This window comes from Apodemus sylvaticus, chromosome 1 (genome assembly GCF_947179515.1).
Source record: "Apodemus sylvaticus chromosome 1, mApoSyl1.1, whole genome shotgun sequence".
Lineage (NCBI taxonomy): Eukaryota > Metazoa > Chordata > Mammalia > Rodentia > Muridae > Apodemus > Apodemus sylvaticus.
The window spans coordinates 201,806,373-201,823,628 of NC_067472.1; the positions used below are offsets into that span (position 1 = coordinate 201,806,373).

At 53.8% G+C, this 17,256-nt stretch overlaps 2 protein-coding genes across 2 annotated transcripts in view; one reads left to right on the top strand and one right to left on the bottom strand.

The window, feature by feature from the left end:
- The first annotated feature begins 80 nt into the window (after nt 1-80).
- On the top strand, nt 81-2,271 carry Bloc1s3 (biogenesis of lysosomal organelles complex 1 subunit 3). Its single transcript, XM_052171593.1, has 2 exons — nt 81-185; nt 844-2,271. The coding sequence occupies exon 2, from the start codon at nt 853-855 to the stop codon at nt 1,438-1,440; it is 588 nt and encodes a 195-aa protein (XP_052027553.1). The 5' UTR covers nt 81-185; nt 844-852; the 3' UTR covers nt 1,441-2,271.
- Nucleotides 2,272-13,806: 11,535 nt separating this feature from the next.
- Exoc3l2 (exocyst complex component 3 like 2) overlaps nt 13,807-17,256 on the bottom strand; it is a 33,219-nt gene continuing 29,769 nt past the window's right edge. Inside the window, exon 12 of the mRNA XM_052171597.1 lies at nt 13,807-15,643. Within this exon, the coding sequence (XP_052027557.1) occupies nt 15,352-15,643 (292 nt within the window). The 3' untranslated portion in view covers nt 13,807-15,351. The remainder of the gene's footprint in view (nt 15,644-17,256) is intronic.

A 17,256-nucleotide genomic window follows, 5' to 3' on the forward strand; every position in this document is an offset into this window, starting at 1 on the left:
AAAGATAAACTCATGCGTTACACAGAATTTTTCTAAATAAATAAACTAAATGAGTAAACCCACAACACGGAAGCGACTTGCCTAACCGCTTTCCTATTGGCCATACCCCGACTCACGTGACGCTAGGAGAGCGCGCCTGACTTCCGCCAGGCAGCGGACCTCGGGCGAGGAGCTTCGGAGACCTGGTATGGCCTCCCGGGACTCTGGTGCCGGTTGTTCTCGTTAAGTGACCCCTCGGGCGGTTGTCCGTTCAGGGTTTGCCCTGGCGCCTATGCGGCCTGTGCGAGCCGGCGTGGCGGACAGCGGAGGGTGTGGCCTGTGTGGGCGGACCCTGGGAACCCATGGTTACAAAGCTTTTAACACTTATTTTATATTGTCAGTATTGAGGCAAGGTCTCACTATGTATGTAGTGCTGGATGGCCTGGCGTTATTGTAGATCAGGCTGATCTCGATCTCAGAGATCTTCCTGCCTCTCCTCCGGTGCAGGGAATCAAAGGCCTTATTATGTTGTTTAATGTATACGTACGCGTGCGTCCCCTAGCACGCGTGTAGAACTCAGAGGACAACTTTACGGGCTTCGGTTCACTCCTTCCACCGTGTGGGTCCTGGGTTCGAACTCTTGGCGTCAGGCTTGACTGCAAGCGCCTTTTCCCAGCTGAGCCATCTCTCAGGACCCAGTTCCAAGGCTTTGCCTTGGTTTCCCCGGTGTGCACACGAATGATACCGAGATGCACAATTCCAACCTATGTGTACACAAGGGGAAACTGAGGCCAAGCCAGGGCTCGCCGGGGATGGCGGGGAAGGGGCTCAGGACCTCACGTCCGCTCATCTCCTCTTCTCCAGCTCCGTGTCATGGCGTCGTCCCAGGGTCGGCGGAGAAGGCTGGGGACGGTGGTACCTGGGGAAGCGGCGGAGACCGACTCGGAGCTGTCTGCGTCCTCGTCGGAGGAGGAGCTCTACCTGGGTCCGTCGGGCCCTACGCGCGGCCGCCCCACGGGGCTGCGTGTGGCCGGGGAGGCGGCGGAGACCGACTCGGAGCCCGAGCCCGAGCCCGCGGCCGCGCCGGGAGACCTGCCCCCGCTCGTGGTGCAGCGCGACGCGGTGGAGACGTGGGGCACGGAGGAGACGCCGGCCATGGCGCCCGCGCGCTCGCTGCTGCAGCTCCGCTTGGCCGAGAGCCAGACGCGCCTGGACCACGACGTGGCGGCTGCGGTGAGCGGCGTGTACCGCCGCGCGGGTCGCGATGTGGCCGCCCTGGCCGGGAGGCTGGCGGCCGCTCAGGCCACCGGGTTGGCAGCCGCCCACAGCGTGCGTCTGGCGCGCGGGGACCTCTGCGCGCTCGCCGAGCGCCTGGACATCGTGGCTGGCTGTCGCCTGCTACCGGACATTCGAGGGGTGCCGGGCGTCGAGCCCGAGCAGGACCCGGGGCCGAGAGCCTAGGCTGTCACTGTGCCCCCCACCTGACTCTGCCTCGCGGTGGACACGCGCACGGCCTGCGGCTTCTGACTCTGTCTTTGTTCCTGGGTCACCGAGGCCTCCAAGGCGTGGCAGCGTTTGATCGATGCCGACGGAAGCCGAATCTTCATTGGTTTGGCCGGATGACATTCTTGGCGCAGTTCTGGGATCCCCAACCCGAGACTCGGCCCAGGTTCTGTGGCTAAGTAGCCCAGCCCCCACCCCCTCCCTCTGGGCCTGTTTCCTGAATCCAGCTAGACCCCTAGGCAGGGCGGCGTTTGCTTTCTTTTTTTGAACCTCTCTGAGTTTAGGTTTTGGGGGGTGGCGGTGACCCTCTAGTATACATCCCTAAATGACGGTCACTCCCGATCCGAGGACACCTTCCTCTTACACGTACGCCTCCTACACACAGGTCCGTGGCCAGATGCAGACCCACCTAGGTGGTAACCCTAACTCTCGGCGTTTGGGTTCAGGCAGCGCCCCCTGGTGTTTGATCGCTATAGGGACCTGGCTCCACAAGTGTTGGCTTCCTGACCTCTGGGCGCCGAGGATAGCTGGTTCTTTTTGCCTGTTTGGGTTCGGCTGTTAGTCTCTGTCTTAATGAGGAGTCTCTGACCTTATGTGGAAGGGAGCTTGGGTGGTGGGAGAGACTGTAGCTCAGCGATGTTGTGTATGCTTAGTGCGGGCACTCCAGGCGTGGGTTCAATTCCTAGTACCACCCTGCGCCAAAAGAAACAAAGAATCTAGAGCATTCTTAGACGCCTGTGCCTCCTTTTAAAGATGTACCCCCCTTAATTCTAACTTCCTGCTAATTTTTTTGTTGTTGTTGGGTTTTTTGTTTGTTTTTGTTTTTTTGTTTTGTTTTTCGAGACAGGGTTTCTCTGTGTAGCCCTGGCTGTCCTGGAACTCATTCTCTAGACCAGGCTGGCCTCGAACTGAGAAATCCACCTGCCTCTGCCGCCTGAGTGCTGGGATTACAGGAGTGCGCCACCACTGCCCGGCTGCTATTTTTTAAATTGTTTTTAAATCAACTAGAGTCAGGGTTTTGATTGAAAATTTGAGAGGCAGTGACTGCTCTTCCAAAGGTCCTAAGTTCAAATCCCAGCAACCACATGGTAGCTCACAACCATCTGTAATGAGATCTGACGCCGTCTTCTGGAGTGTCTGAAGACAGCTATAGTGCACTCACAAATAATAAATAAATCTTTTAAAAAGGAAAAGAAAAGGAAATTAGGGGTGGAGATTGGGGATTTAGCTCAGTGTTACAGTCCTTGCCTAGCAAGTGCAGGGCCCTGGGTTTGGTCCTCAGCTCAAAAAAACAAACAAAAAACAAACCCCTCCCCTCCTGGAAAACAAAACAAGCAACTGGTGCTGTCAGGCAGTGGTGGCACACACCTCAGTCCAAGCCCTAACTGGGCGGAAGCAGGAGACCAGTCTGGTCTACAGAGCAAGTTCCAGAATGGCCAGTGCCACAGAGAAACCCTATCTCAGTTTTACAAAAGAAAAAAAAGTGTGTGTAGATTGTGTGTGTGTGTGTGTGTTTGCAGGTGTGTTTGCCCAGTATGTGTGCGGTATGCAGGTGTGCCTACATGTTCAGGTGTGTCCATGTGTATGTGAGCAGGTGTGCTCACATATGTAGATCTTCCTGTGTATAAACAGGTGTGTGCGCACACATGCAAGTGTGCCTGGCTGTGCAGATGTGTGAGCGGCTGTGCTTGTGCATGTCAGGGCCTGTGTGTGACAGGTGATGTACAAGGCTGCTCTAAGCCTATCCTCTCCAGAAGCTCTGCTGTTCCGCTGGTAAGAGACCACCTCAGAATGGGCTGTTGACCTTCCAGTTCCCTTTGGGGGAGCCACCTCACCTGAGGGTCCGGCCACACCTACCAAGCAGTTGTTTACAGCTCTGCCCTAACTCCACCTGTGCCAGGGACTGGGTAGATCGGGGCTCCATGGACACAGCCACATGCAGGCCGTCCCTACTGTGTGCATACCTTCCACAGCCACGTGCGGGCCATCCCTACTGTGTGCATACCTTCCACAGCGACATGCAGACCATCCCTACTGTGTGCATACCTGCTCTTCACCCCTCACTCACCCTTGCTCCATAACATGTGGGACCCTGGAGAGCCTGAGGGGTGGTAGGAGCTCCCCGGCACCAGGCCCCTCACTAGCAGCAGCCCCCCAGGGAGCTGTGGCCTTCAGTCACGTAGGCTCAAGAGAGATCTCCATTATAATGAGGCACCTAAAGGCCTGGAGGCTTAACCGGGAAGCTCTCCTTCCCAGACTCTCCTCCCTGCAGAAAGACTTTAACCTCTGGCCCGCCCTACACATCCACTTTCTACCTTGACTATAAATGCCTTAAAACCGTGGCCTGCCTCTTTTCATCGGGATCCGCTGTGGGGGCCTTGGAGCAGGCCTTTGCCTACAGAGCCGCCATCCTGTCTCCTGTAGAAGGTCTGTCTGCGCTCAGCTGTGATGACCACAAGCTAAGGACCCGCCGGAGCTGCCCCTCCCCACGCCCCGGGCTAGGTCCAGCCCGCTGGCCCCATTCCATTCTTAGCTCTTCCACAACTTTCAGCCCCTGGGTGTCCAAGAGCCTGGGGACTCCATGGCCACAGCCTCATCACAGGCCTGGGGACCCCTGAGGCAGTCCTGGCTGGCTGCGCCTCAGACTGTGCTGTCCCATGGGGCAAGCTTGGTCAAAACTTCTTTGTCCCGCTTGCCCCTGCGCCCCGTGGTGGAGCGGACATGGGGCCTACAGTAATTAAGCCTAATAAATTCTGTGGTTCCCCTGGATAAACTTTGGTGGACAGCGGCTCCATTTGTCACTGGGACTGTGGGGTGGGGGACAGACACTGATTAGTGTCCCCCAGGAAGGGGTTGGAGGACGAGGTTGACACCCTCAGTCTGCAGCATTGGTGTTATTGTTCCGCTTCTTCCTTGGGACAGTCTCTCACCAAGCCTGGTCCTCAGGGTCCCTGGCTGAGCCGGGAGCCCTCTCCCTAACGGGGCAATGCTGCAGGCCAGCCCGCCCCAGCTCCTCCAGTCTCTGCCCCACAGGGCTGTGGTTCTAACCAGCTGGCCGCCCTCGAGTCTCCGGGATCCTCCAGGTCCCAGCCCGCAGGATAGGGAGCTCCAGGCGCGCACTGCCCCGCCCGGCTGGGGACGGGAGCTCAGGCTGAGGCGTCTCCCCAGTTCACTGATTAAGGAATCCTAATATAAGTCGGGCGGTGGTGGCGCACGCCTGTAATCCCAGCACTTGGGAGGCAGAGGCAGGCGGATTTCTGAGTTCAAGGCCAGCCTGGTCTACAGAGTGAGTTCCAGGACAGCCAGGACTACACAGAGAAACCCTGTCTCGAAAGAAAACACACATACACACACACACACACACACACACACACACACGCACGCACACGCACGCACACGCGCGCGCACACACACACACACAACCAAATCCATAAAAAAAAAAACAAACGAAAAACAAGAACAAACAAACAAAGGAATCCCAATATAGACCTTAAGCATGATGGTAAGAGAATACGCAGGCAGGAGCATGCCTGTGGGTTTCCCTAAGAGTTGCAGTTGGTTGTCCACTTGAGAACCTTTGGGATTAGCCAGGAGATCACCTCTGGGCATGCCTGTGGGGATTAGCTCAATCTCCTTAACTGAAGCAGGAAGATTTGCCCGCTTCACTTGGCGCCATTGGAGAAAGGGCCTGAGCCGCCCTCTGGAGAAAGGAAAGGAACTGGCCTTCATCTCTCTCTGCTTCCTGTTGTGGATGTAACGTGACCAACTACGGCAAGCTCCTCTCACCTGGGCCTTTCCTCCCGGGGGACTCCACCCTCAGACCGGGAGCCGGTCAGGTCCAGCCAGGGCATACGGCACGAAAGGCAGGGGACCGGAAGGCGGTTCTCAGGCGAATTCACTGGGCCCGGGGATCAAGGCAAGGGGGGTCACCGTGGAGCGAGTTGGAGGAGAAGGACAGAGAGGAAGAGAGGAAGAGAGAGAAAGGGAAGACCAAAATGTCTGGATTATATAGGGAGGAGCTCCTGGAGGAAGGGGAGCCAGCCCCCAGGCTGGAAAGTTCAGGGTTGGGGGCAGCGTATGCCAGTTAAGGACTGAAGGATGCTGGGAAAACCTGGAGGCCAGGTCTGCTTTGGGATGTAAAATATATACCTCACGGGGCTGGAGAGATGGCTCAGCGGCTAAGAGCACCGACTGTTCTTTCAAAGGTCCTGAGTTCAAATCCCAGCAACCACATTGTGGCTCACAACCATCCGTAATGAGATCTGGCTTCCTCTTCTGGAGTGTCTGAAGATAGCTACAGTGTACTTACATATATTAAATAAAAAAAAAAATATGTACCTCAGCCCCTTGTCTCAGGGTCTGAAATCAAAAAAAGAAGAAAAAAAGCCCTTTATCAAGGCATCTTATTGCTGGAAAAGAAAGACAGTCGTCGCCGCACCGTGCGCTTTAGCTACCTTCTTTAAGGTTCTCTTCCTTCACCTGCACACATGGGGAAGTCATGGAAAAAGAGGCAGTGGGGTCTTGTGTGGCTTTGAGATAGGGTCCTCATATGTTCAAATGCACCGTGTAGCCCAACGGACCACAAACTCTCAGCAGTCCTCCTGCCTCAGCAGCCCAAGTGCTGGACTGATTGTAGGCGTGACCCATCCATCCAGGAGACGGTCAAACACCAGGGTCCTTGTTGGTCCAGAGCAAGGGTGAGGCCCTGAGGGAATGGTTCGGCGGCTCGGAGCCCGTGCTTAGGACACGCGTGAAGCGGGGGAGTCCGCAGTGCACGAGGAACACGGCTGCACAGCTCTGCACGCCTGTGACGCAGCCTGGGGCGGGGTGTGTGTGTGTGTGTGTGTGTGTGTGTGTGTGTGTGTGTGTGGCAGAGACAGGAAGACCGGAGAGCGTGCTGGCCTAGCAGAAAAGGCACGTGTCCAATCAATGGGACCCCATCTCAAAACAGTAGCACGGGGCGGGGCAAAGAAAAGGACTCGCAGCAGCCAGCTCTGACATCCACGCGTGCACGTGCACACGGGCCATACACTGCACACGCGCGTGCGCGTACGAGCACAGACACATACAGAGGTCGAAGCTGGACCTGGGTGGATCCAGGTTGACGGTGAACCAGGCCACGGGCAGAACCCCTTATTGGTGCAGGGATGTGGCTGGGGCGAGGTGGGGGCAGGGCTGGGGCTGAGGGCCTGGACCCTCCCGCTTCCATCCCTTCTGCTCCAGGCGCCTGCGGACTTCAGCGGGTACCTGGAGACCGATCTGTCAGAGGCGCTGAGGCAGCCCGGCCGGTGCAGGTGGCAGCCCCGTGCCAGTCCCCGGCGTGGGCGCAGCGTCTGAGTCGATCTTCCCTGGGTGGTTCCGGTGACCCAGCATGCCTCACTTGCACGGTGCACACAGCAAGCGCCCTGCGCGGTCTGTAGATACCAAGGTGTCGCCGCTGGCTGGGCGGCTCCCTGGCTCTCTGCCGCCCTCTGTCGGAAATCCTGAGAAGACACGCAGTTGTTGCCTGTGGGAAAATCACAGATGACCTCCAGCCTAGGTCTGACCCTTCCTAGTCTCTGGTTCCATTTTATCAAGAATTACTTACCCAGGGTGGGGGACAGTCCTGCCACCTGGAGCTCGTGGATGATCTAAATTTTTATTGGAATTTTTTTTGGAGGGGGCAAGAGCAGGGTCTCATGTATCCCAGGCTGGACAGGAACTCCCTGGGGTAACCTTTAGATCCTTGTCCTTCACCCCGTCTTCTGAGATTAGAGACCTGTGACACCACAAGTCTTCGTTTGTTTGTTTGTTTGTTTATTGGTTTTTTTGATTTAGTTTTTCAGAGACAGGGTTTCTCTGTGTAGTTCTGGCTGTCCTGGAACTCACTCTGTAGACCAGGCTGGCCTTGAACTCAGAGATCCGCCTGCCTCTGCCTCCCAAGTGCTGGGATTACAGGCGTGCGCCACCACCACCCTGCTGGTTTATTTATTTTTATTACATCATATATATATATGTATATATATATATATATATATATATATATATATATATATATATATCCAGGCGGCCAGGCAGTGGTGGCACACGCCTTTAATCCCAGCACTTGGGAGGCAGAGGCAGGCAGATCTCTGATTTTGAGGCCAGCCTGGTCTACAGAGTGAGTTCCAGGACAGCCAGGGCTACACAGAGAAACGCTGTCTTGAAAACCCAAAAAAGGGGCTGGAGAGATGGCTCAGTGGTTAAGAGCATTCACTGCTCTTCCAAAGGTCTTGTGTTCAAATCCCAGCAACCACATGGAGGCTCACAACCATCTGTAATGAGATCTGACGCCTTCTTCTGGTGTGTCTGAAGACAGTAACAGTGTACTTGCATACATTAAATAAATAAATAAAATAATCTTTAAAAAAAAAGAAAAAAGAAAAACCAAAAAAACCCATCATACACATACACACACACATACATATATATAAATCATGCATATATAACATAAGACATGTATATATGCTTGGGTTTTTTTTTTAAGACAGGGTTTCTCTGTGTAGCCGTGCTTATCCTGGAATTTGCTATGTAGACCAAGCTAGTGTGGAACTCAGAAATCCACCTGCCTCTGCCTCCCAAGTGCTGGGTTTAGAGGTGGCACAACACACCCCGCCTTATTTTAGTTTTTAAAATGTTCTCTGTGTGGGTGTTTTGCGAGTGTGTGTGTGTGTTCCACACGCATGTCTGATGCCTGAGGAGACCAGAAATGGACATCAGATCCCCTGAGACTGGAGTCACTGAGGCTGTGACCGTCTCTGGGGCGCTGGGACTCCACCCAGTGTCCTCTGGAAGAGCGGACACTTAGTTGCTGAGTCATCTCTCCAGTCCCAGGAGGATACCTATTTTTTTTTTAAAGATTTATTTTATGTATGTAAGTACACTGTCACTGTCTTCAGACACACCAGAAGAGGGCATCAGATCCCATTACAGATGACTGTGAGCCACCGTGTGGGTGCTGGGATTTGAACTCAGGACCTCTGGAAGAGCAGTCAGTGCTCTAACTGCTGAGCCATCTCTGCAGCCCAATACCTATCTTTTAAAACAGTTTTACTGAGTGCGCTGAGAGCAGCAACTGGAGGCAACTAGACAACTGGACAACTAGACAACCAACAGTCTGTCTTTTAAGATTAATGTGTGTGTTTGTGTCTATGTATGTATCCTGTTTGTGTATTGTTACTGTCTCTGTGTATGCATGTGTGTTTGTGTGTTTGTGTGCATGTGCATGTGTGTGCTTGTGTTGCCGTATGTATGTGTTTGTGTATATGTGTGTGTGCATGTATGTGTGTTTATATGTGTGTGAATATGTGAGTGTGCATGTAGTGTGTCTATGTGAATGCGTGCGTGATTGTGTGTTGGTGTGTGAATGTGTGAGTGTTATTGTGTGTATGTGTGTGCACAAATGTGTGAGTGGGTGTGATTGTGTGTATGTGTGCTTGTGTCTGTCGTGTATGTGCAGATACTCTTCTTGTGCCACAGTGCTTCTATAGAGGGCAGAAGACAACCTTGGGTGTGTTCTGGTTCTGGATTTGTACCTTGTTCTCCACAGGGTCTCTAGTTCCCTGCTGCAGACATCAGTTAGCTGAGCCAAAAGTCTCTGTGGATTCCCAGGTCTCACCGGAGGAGTGCTGCTTACGGATGTCCTGTGCCTGGCTTCATGTGGGCTTCTGGGGGTGGGGTGGGATTCGAACTCAGGTCCTCACACCCGTGGTCCACCCTGGGGCCCTTCTAGACGCTCCTTTGGAGTTCATAGCCTCCATCTATGACTGGTCAAAGATGACCCACAGGGACATAGCAGTGACTCACACAGGGCAGGGGAACGTCAGGACACCGAGGCCACAGTGTCTGTTCTCCCGTCTGGGCCTCCCTCCCTCCCTCAAGCACATCTCCCTCTTGACCTGGCCTCACCCCTCCCTCCCCCCCCCCCCCCCAGTGCTGGGTAACAGGCGCCGGGTTCTCAGTAAATAATCAACTTGGTATAAACGAGATTTAAGGAATTTGAAGGCTGAAGATGGGCTTGTGTGTCTTCACGGGGCTGTCGTGTCTGGGCCCCCCATTCCCATCTGGTAGCTCTTCCTCCTGCCCTCGGCCTTCCTGTGCATTCCGGGGGCTGTAGCTGCAGATGTGTTCCCGAGCCTTTGGTATGTTTGAATACCCTATTTTGTCTCCTGCTTTAAAAAAAATTAATTCAATTGGGTCATCGAGATGGCTTCATACGAGGAGCCTGCCAGCGCTCCGGCCTGCGCTGGAGCCCCGGATCCCAGGAGGCGGAGGCCGAGAGCCAACCCTTGCTCTCTGACCTGCGCTCTTCGTGTGCCCTGGCCCATGCGCGTGCACGCGCAGAACTAAATAACAAGCAGTTAGTTGTAACACAAATATTTAAAGGGCGAAGTTGGAAGACAGAGAGAGAGAGAGAGAGAGAGAGAGAGCTGTGGCTCTAGACACTGTTTATAAGATTGCAATATCATGAAGTATTTTCTCTTACCAGAGCGGAAATCAAAATCAAGAGGATATCTCAAAACACCGCAAGTATTTGGAAAGTAAATAGCCCAGAGGTCAAAAAGGAAGTTAAAAAAAATTATGTAAAACTAAATGAGAAAGAAAATAGGAAGGGGGAGCACGGGGTGAGGTGTCTCTGAGGGGAAGGAGGCTTGCTGGAGGGGGGGTGAGACAGCTTGGTGGGGTGGGAGGTATGATACTGGTGGAGGAGGGGGTGGAGGAGGGGGTGGAGGAGGCTTTGGGGGGAGAGGGGGGTTGAGAAGGGTAGATGGGTCTGGAGGTGAGAGGGGCTGAGACTGCTCAATGGGGAAGACTCACAGCGAGGGGAGCCTGGTGGGTAATGGCGCAGCCAAACCTGACGTTCAGGGTTTGATTCCGGGGACCCAAGTGATGAAAGAAGAGATCCGGCCACAGGAAATCATCTCTGACCTCAGCCAATACAAACTGAGTAAATAAATGAAAAACAAAATAGAATAAAAGCCAGGCACTGAAGTTCACACTTATGATCCCCGCACGTGAAAGGTCGTGAAAGGTCGAGGCCTCAGCAGAGCGTGGGTCACCAACGACTCCAAATCCGAGCATCCTGAAAGGCGGCCCAGCACTCCCTGTGGCCGTGCGCTGGAGGGCGCGGGCAAACATCGGGGCGTCATTAGGGTCTGTGGATTTAAACAGTGACATGCTCACCTCACTTCAGATGGGAAGATGGGGAATATTCTAGATCAAAACAGGAGGGCTGGGGCTGGAGGGATGGCTCAGTGGTTAAGAGCACTGACTGCCTGCCGGGGGGTGATGGCGCACGCCTGTAATCCCAGCACTCTGGGAGGCAGATTTCTGAGTTGGAGGCCAGCCTGGTCTACAGAGTGAGTTCCAGGACAGCCAGGGCTACACAGAGAAACCCTGTCTCAGAAACCAAAAAAAAAAAAAAAAAAAAAAAAAAAAAAGGTACTGACTGCTCTTCCAGAGGCCCTGAGTTCAGTTCCCAGCAACCACAGGGTGGCTCATAGCCACCTGTAATGGGATCTGATGCCCTTTTCTGGTGTGTCTTTTTTTTTTTTTTTTAAGATTTATTTATTTATTTTATGTTAAGTAAACTATAGCTGTCTTCAGACACTCCAGAAAAGGGAGTCGGATCTTGTTACAGATGGTTGTGAGCCACGATGTGGTTGCTGGGATTTGAACTCAGGACCTTCAGAACAACAGTCAGTGCCCTTAACCACGGAGCCATCTCTCCAGCCCTTCTGATGTGTCTTTAGATTCACATACATAACAATAAAAACCAAAACATCCGGGCTGGAGAGGTGGCTCAGTGGTTAAGAGCACTGACTGCTCTTCCAAAGGTCCTGAGTTCAAATCCCAGCAACCACATGGTGGCTCACAACCATCCAGATGAGATCTGATGCCACTCTGGAGTGTCTGAAGAAAGCTACAGTGTACTTACATATAATAATAAATAAATCTTTAAAAAAAAAAAAACCAAAACATCCAGGAAGTCCACTTCCAATCTTGGGGGAAAACGTGTTTATTTGTTTGTTTATTTAGTGCAAGTGATGTGTTTATAAAAAGATAGAGGAAAGGAGGGGTCCCTCTCGCAGGCCACAGCATTTGAGACAGAGTTGCATTCAGCTGGCCAGAGGGGCTGCTGGCGAGCGGGGGAGGGGGAAGGTCGCATTACCTTTCTTCTGCTGGGGAGACCAAGGGCCGACTACCGAGGTGTTGTGTCTGCCCTCCCTGGCTACAAAAATAGTTTGGCTTGTTAGATGCACCAAGAGAAAACACAAAACCTGGTGAGGGTTCTGCCCTGCCTGGTCGATCCTGAGGACCAAACGCAGGCTGTAAGGGGCATCAACAAGGCCCCTTTGCCACGCCCTGGGCTCCAGCCTCTAAACACTCATGCGGATTCTCTTTGGGCCACTTCAGACCCTTTCCGTACCATTTGCCCGTTGGTGTTTTGTGATTCCCTCCAACAACCGCAATGTCAACCCAACTGCTCTACCACAGAGTCATACCCCAGCCCCTCCCTGTGAGATCCGAGGTAAGGGTGTGACCGCTGGCCGCCAGCTCCGGAGCGTCTCGGCCTCTGGCACAGCACTGCCTCTCAGACCAGCTGTCTTTGCATCCTGGCTCCAGTAGATTGACTGTGACCCGAAACCCAGTCAGAGAGGAAGGCTGTGAAGTCAAAGTCTTCACTCTTCCATTGAGTTTGACAGCATTGGTCGGGCGCATCTGAGCCAAAACGCGCTCTGTGTCCAGTTCCCTCAGTTCGATTCTCGTGGTGTGATATGTTCAAGGCTGATCTGAATTGCATCTGGTACTGATCTCTCTCTCAGTCTCTAATGATCTAATTATTTAACAGGTTTTGTTGCTGTTTGTTTTTGAGACAGGCTTTCTCTGTGTAGCCCTGACTGTCCTGAAACTCACTGTGTAGACCAGGCCGGCCTCGAACTCACAGAGGTCCCACCTGCCTCTGCCTCCCGAGTGCTGGGACTAAAGACATGCGCTGCCACTGCCTGGTGGTCATTTCAAAGTCCCTGGAACTGGACTTAGTGGCAGTTTCGCCCACCATGTGGGTGCTGGGCACCAAACCCGTCCCCTCTGGAAGAGCAGCAAGTGCTCTTTACCGCCAAGTCGTCTTTCTAGCCAATTGAAAAGATGGTGCATTTATTCACTTTATGTACATTTCTAGTTTGTCTGCATGTGAGAGAGTTGGATCTTCTAGAACAGGAGTGACAGAGCTACCCGATGTCAGCGCTGGGAACCGAGCTCCGATCCTCTGAAGCCGTGGCCAAGGCCTTAATCCTGAACCATTTGCCCCCCCCCCTTCTGTTTAGAGAAAGGGCCTAGCTTTGTAGCCCAGGCTGGCTTGGAACTCGCTGTGCAGACCAGGTTGGCTCCCAGTTCATACTCCTGCTGCGACACCCCCGGCAGGACATGTGAGCGTGTGCTGCTGTGCTCCCCCTGGTTTGTCACCTCTCTGTTGACAGATGGCACATGTCACCCGTGTGTCAGCTACTGGATATCCAGGTGGACATTCCAACTCAGACTGTAATGGTCTGGGTGCCTTAGCAGACAGTGGCTGAGGAGTCCCAGGCTAGCCCAGGCCACATACAGAGCTGTCTAAAAAGGGGGAGGGATTCATGTCCATCATTCCAGCACTCAGGAGCCTGAGGCAGGGGAGTTGACAGTTAGGCTAACTTAGGCTACACAGCGTAGACTACACTCTAGCCAGGTGTGGTGGTGGTGATGTGTACCCTTAATACCCACTTGGGAGGCAGAGGCAGGTAGATCTGTGAGTTCAAGGTCAGCCTGGTCTACAGAGTTCCAGAACAGCCAGGGCTACACAGAGAGACCCTGTCTTGAAAAAAAAATCAGTATTTTCTAAGACTGGGTTCTTGGCTTAGGAGAGGGAGTACTTACTTGCCCTGCAAAGCCCTACACAAGATGTGTTGGCACACACCAGTAATTCAAGCACTCCTAAGAGGATCAAGTTAAGTACATTCTCATCGACATAGTGAGTTCAAACCCAGCCTAGGCTACCTGAGACCCCAATTGAATAAAAAAAAACTTGGTCTGGGAGACAGGGCTTTGACTGTAAATGTACAAGACACAGAAGCCAGGTATGGTGGCGCATGCCTTTAATCCTAGCACTCAGTAGGAAGAGGCAGGTGATCTCTGAGTTCAAGGCCAGCCTGGTCTACAAAGTAAGACCTTATCCAAAAAGGGCAGTGGGACTCTACATTGCATTTGTTACTTCATTTTATTTAGTGTGTGTGTGTGTGTGTGTGTGTGAGTGTGTGTGAGTGAGTGTGTGTGTGTGTGTGTGTGAGTGTGTGTGTGTGTATATGTGTGAAGACATTGAGGACCCCGCTTTCTCTACCATGTGGGTCTTGGGATCAGGCTCAATCTGTTAGACTTGGGGGCAGGCATCTTCCCCTGCCTGACCCACACACACCTTTTTTGTGGGGTGGGGTCTTGAGATGTAGTCCGGTTCAGCTCACTGGACACGTCTGTCATTTTGCTTCAGCCCCTGACTGCTGTCACCAAGCCTGACAAGGCTGCTTTCAAATGACAGGGATAGCAAGGCAGAAAGTGGTGGCGTACGGCCACGCCGAGATTAGACTCCTGTGTAAGTGTGCAAGTGCTCACAGACGCAGCCAGTCCCCTCTCCAGCTGTCAGTGACACTGAGGGGTCGCTTTCAGAAGGTCAAGGAAGTGGGGGGTGACAACCTCTGGGCAAAGAGAAGTTAAGCAACTTCCCAGGAAGGACAGGAAGCACGGCCCAGAGACTGTCACCGTCCCTCTGCAGGCCAGGCGCACAGCCCGGAGGCTCAGAGTCTACAGCCTAGAGCCACCATGTTGTTGCCAATGTCCAGACATGCGTGAGGTTCCAGCCCCGGCCCCTGTGCTGACCCCTGGCTGCCTCCTCTTTCTGACTTCTTAAGGAAAAAATAAAATAAAACCTAACTCGGTTCAGGAAACATCCATCAGGAGCTGTCCAGCTGAGGCCGGAGGGGCAGAGGTCAGCAGGGAGGCGACCTCGAGGACTCTGTGGGGATTCGGATCCGGCTAGGCTCCGGCTTGAGAGGCTGGAAATTTTCCCACCCTGAGATCTTCCTGCATCAATCCAGGAGGGCGCCCTGGATGCCGACAGCCCAACCCCCCAGCTCCTTCCTCTCCAGGCAAAGGCTTCCCCCACGCTGACCACGCTGGGGCGGGGCGGGGAGGGCAGGCCGAGGTGGCAACAGCCGACTGAGACCATCAGACCCTGGGATGGATAAAACAGTGTTATCTGGCTCAGAGAGGACAGTGCCAGCCTCAAAACCACAGCTCAAGGTCTTGGTGTCAGCAGGCCACAGGGGAGTATCTGGTCCCTTGCAGCCTCCCTAGGAGCTGGACCCCAGCCCTGGTGGCCTTGGGTGTGTGCAGAAGAGGGCTTGGCCCTGGGCCCTGTTTTCCCGCCGGTGCACTTGGGACTCAGCCCTTCCTAGTGTTAAATAGAAACCTCTTTATTCTAAGTATCTACCATTCCTTGAGACGCTGGATTGGGGCCAGACCTTGAGGTGAGGGGAAAGGAGGCGGGGCTGGGATATTTCTGTAGAGCTTTCCAGAAGGCTCCGGCCATGCTGCGCTGTGGGGGAGGAGGGTGCGGGGATGGCCCTGGCAGCCTCGGGGAACTCTTCACTCTCCTTCTGGTCTCAGTTTCCCTTCTGGAGGGGATGCTCCGGGCTGGGAGAGATCCGTAAGGAACCTCCCCTCCCGGAGGTCGGTGTCTCAGGCAGGGAGTCAAGTGGAAGGGAGGCGGGTGTAGCAGCAGCAGCAGCAGCAGCAGCAGCAGCAGCGCGGGCACCGGGCTCCTCAGCGATCGGCTTGGGCTCTGACTGGTGATGGAGGACGAGGCCGCAGGGGCAGACAAGCCAGAGTGGGCCTGGCCAGCCGGGACACTGGGAGGCGTCCCAAGAAGAGAGGGAGGCCGAGACAGAAAGATGTGCGGGGCACAGGGATGTCGGCAAAGAAGGCGCGGTCCCGAGAGGGCGAGAGGGCACCACCTTCAGACAGTTCCAGGTCCCGGGCCACCGCCAGGATCTCCTGACGGGCAGCCGTGTTTCGAAGACCCCTGACGTCAAGGAGGGCTGCCACGTGCTTCCGCCTGTTGGGAGAGGAGAGACAGACGGACGTGAGGACACTGGGGCCCGACAGCTACCCGGCCCATCAGTGTACCCTACTTGAACTCTGGGACTCTTTGTCTCACTTCCTGCTGTCATCTTGTCCCAACCTCTTGCAGACATTTCCAATTTTTCCATGAAGAATCACCCAGAACTCTCACCTCCAAGCTCAGTAATAAAATCTTTTTTGTTCAGTGTCTCTAATGCTCACTAACTTAGCTTGTTTTGTTTTCTTTTGTTTTGTTGTTTTTTTGAGACAGGGTTTCTCTGTGTAGCCCTGGTTGTCCTGGAACTCACTCTGTAGACCAGGCTGGCCTCAAACTCAGAAATGCGCCTGCCTCTGCCTCCCGAGTGCTGGGATTACAGGCGTGCGTGTGCCACCACCACCCGGCTAGAACATTTACCTTTAATAGAACATTTACATTGAGATTGAAGCAAGGATCTCACACCTAGGAAGTTCTAGGCGGGGCTCTACCACTGAGCCACGCCCCCAGCCCCCCACTGGGGGATTCTAGGCGGGGCTCTCCCACTAAGCCACGCCCCCAGCCCCTCACTGGGGGATTCTAGGCAGGGGCTCTACCACTGAGCCACGCCCCCAGCCCCCTCACTGGGGGATTCTAGGCAGGGGCTCTACCTCTGAACCTTATTTCTGGCCCCCTTCTTTAGGTTTTATTTTCAGATAGTGTCTCACTAAATTATCCAGGCTTTCCTTGAGCTTCTGATTCTCTCGGCTCAGTCTCCTTAGTAGGTAGATTCACACACGCGAGCGGCCACTTCCTAAATTCGGTCCAGATGTGCTCGCACTTGGCAGATGCCACAGCAACCCCTTAGTTCCCTCATCCCTTTCCTCCCAATGGCCTCACTCAGCCTAAGAGTGTCACCCATTAAATCCTAACCCGCTCTTTCTGCAGGTCTGGTTTGGAAGCTTTTCCATCCTGACATGCAAACCTCACTGTCTCTTCTTTTCAATCATTCTAGATCATTCCTGAGCTTTCAGCCCTTAGGATGCTTGATCCTCTCCTAACAAACAGGGCGCCTCTGAAAACCCCATGATACAGTTCACCGTCTAATCATCTTTGTGCTCAAAACCACCTCTACTCCACAAGCCCTCATCCTAAATCCCAGCTACTAGAAGTTCCCCCTGTAATACCATCTCAACTCCACATTGCTGAAGCACAACTCATCTCCAAGGCTGGTGTGATGGATCACAGCTGTGATCCCAGCCCTGCAGCAGGAGGATTGCCACACACTGGAAGACAATCCAGCCTGCCTCAAAACAAAGAAACCCACACCAGGGCGGGTGAGATGTCTCACGGCTGCCAAGCCTGAAGGCCCAAGTTCAATCCCTGGGGCCTCCGTGGTGGGAGGAGAGACCTGACTTCTGCCTTCCACCTGTGCATGCTCTGTGGACGCATGTTCCTCCCCCAAAACAATAAATACGAATAAAGATGCCAGGCATGGTGGTGCATGCTTTTAATTCCAGCACTCGGGAAGCAGAGGTGGGCAAATCTCTGCAAGTTCAAGGCCAGCCTGGTCTACAGAGTGAGATCCAGGACAGCCAGGGCTACACAGAGAAACCTTGGTCTTGAAAAAATAA

Bases quoted from the DNA above. Each gene is read 5' to 3' on its own strand.
- Bloc1s3 (XM_052171593.1), top strand. From the start codon at position 853: ATGGCGTCGTCCCAGGGTCGGCGGAGAAGGCTGGGGACGGTGGTACCT.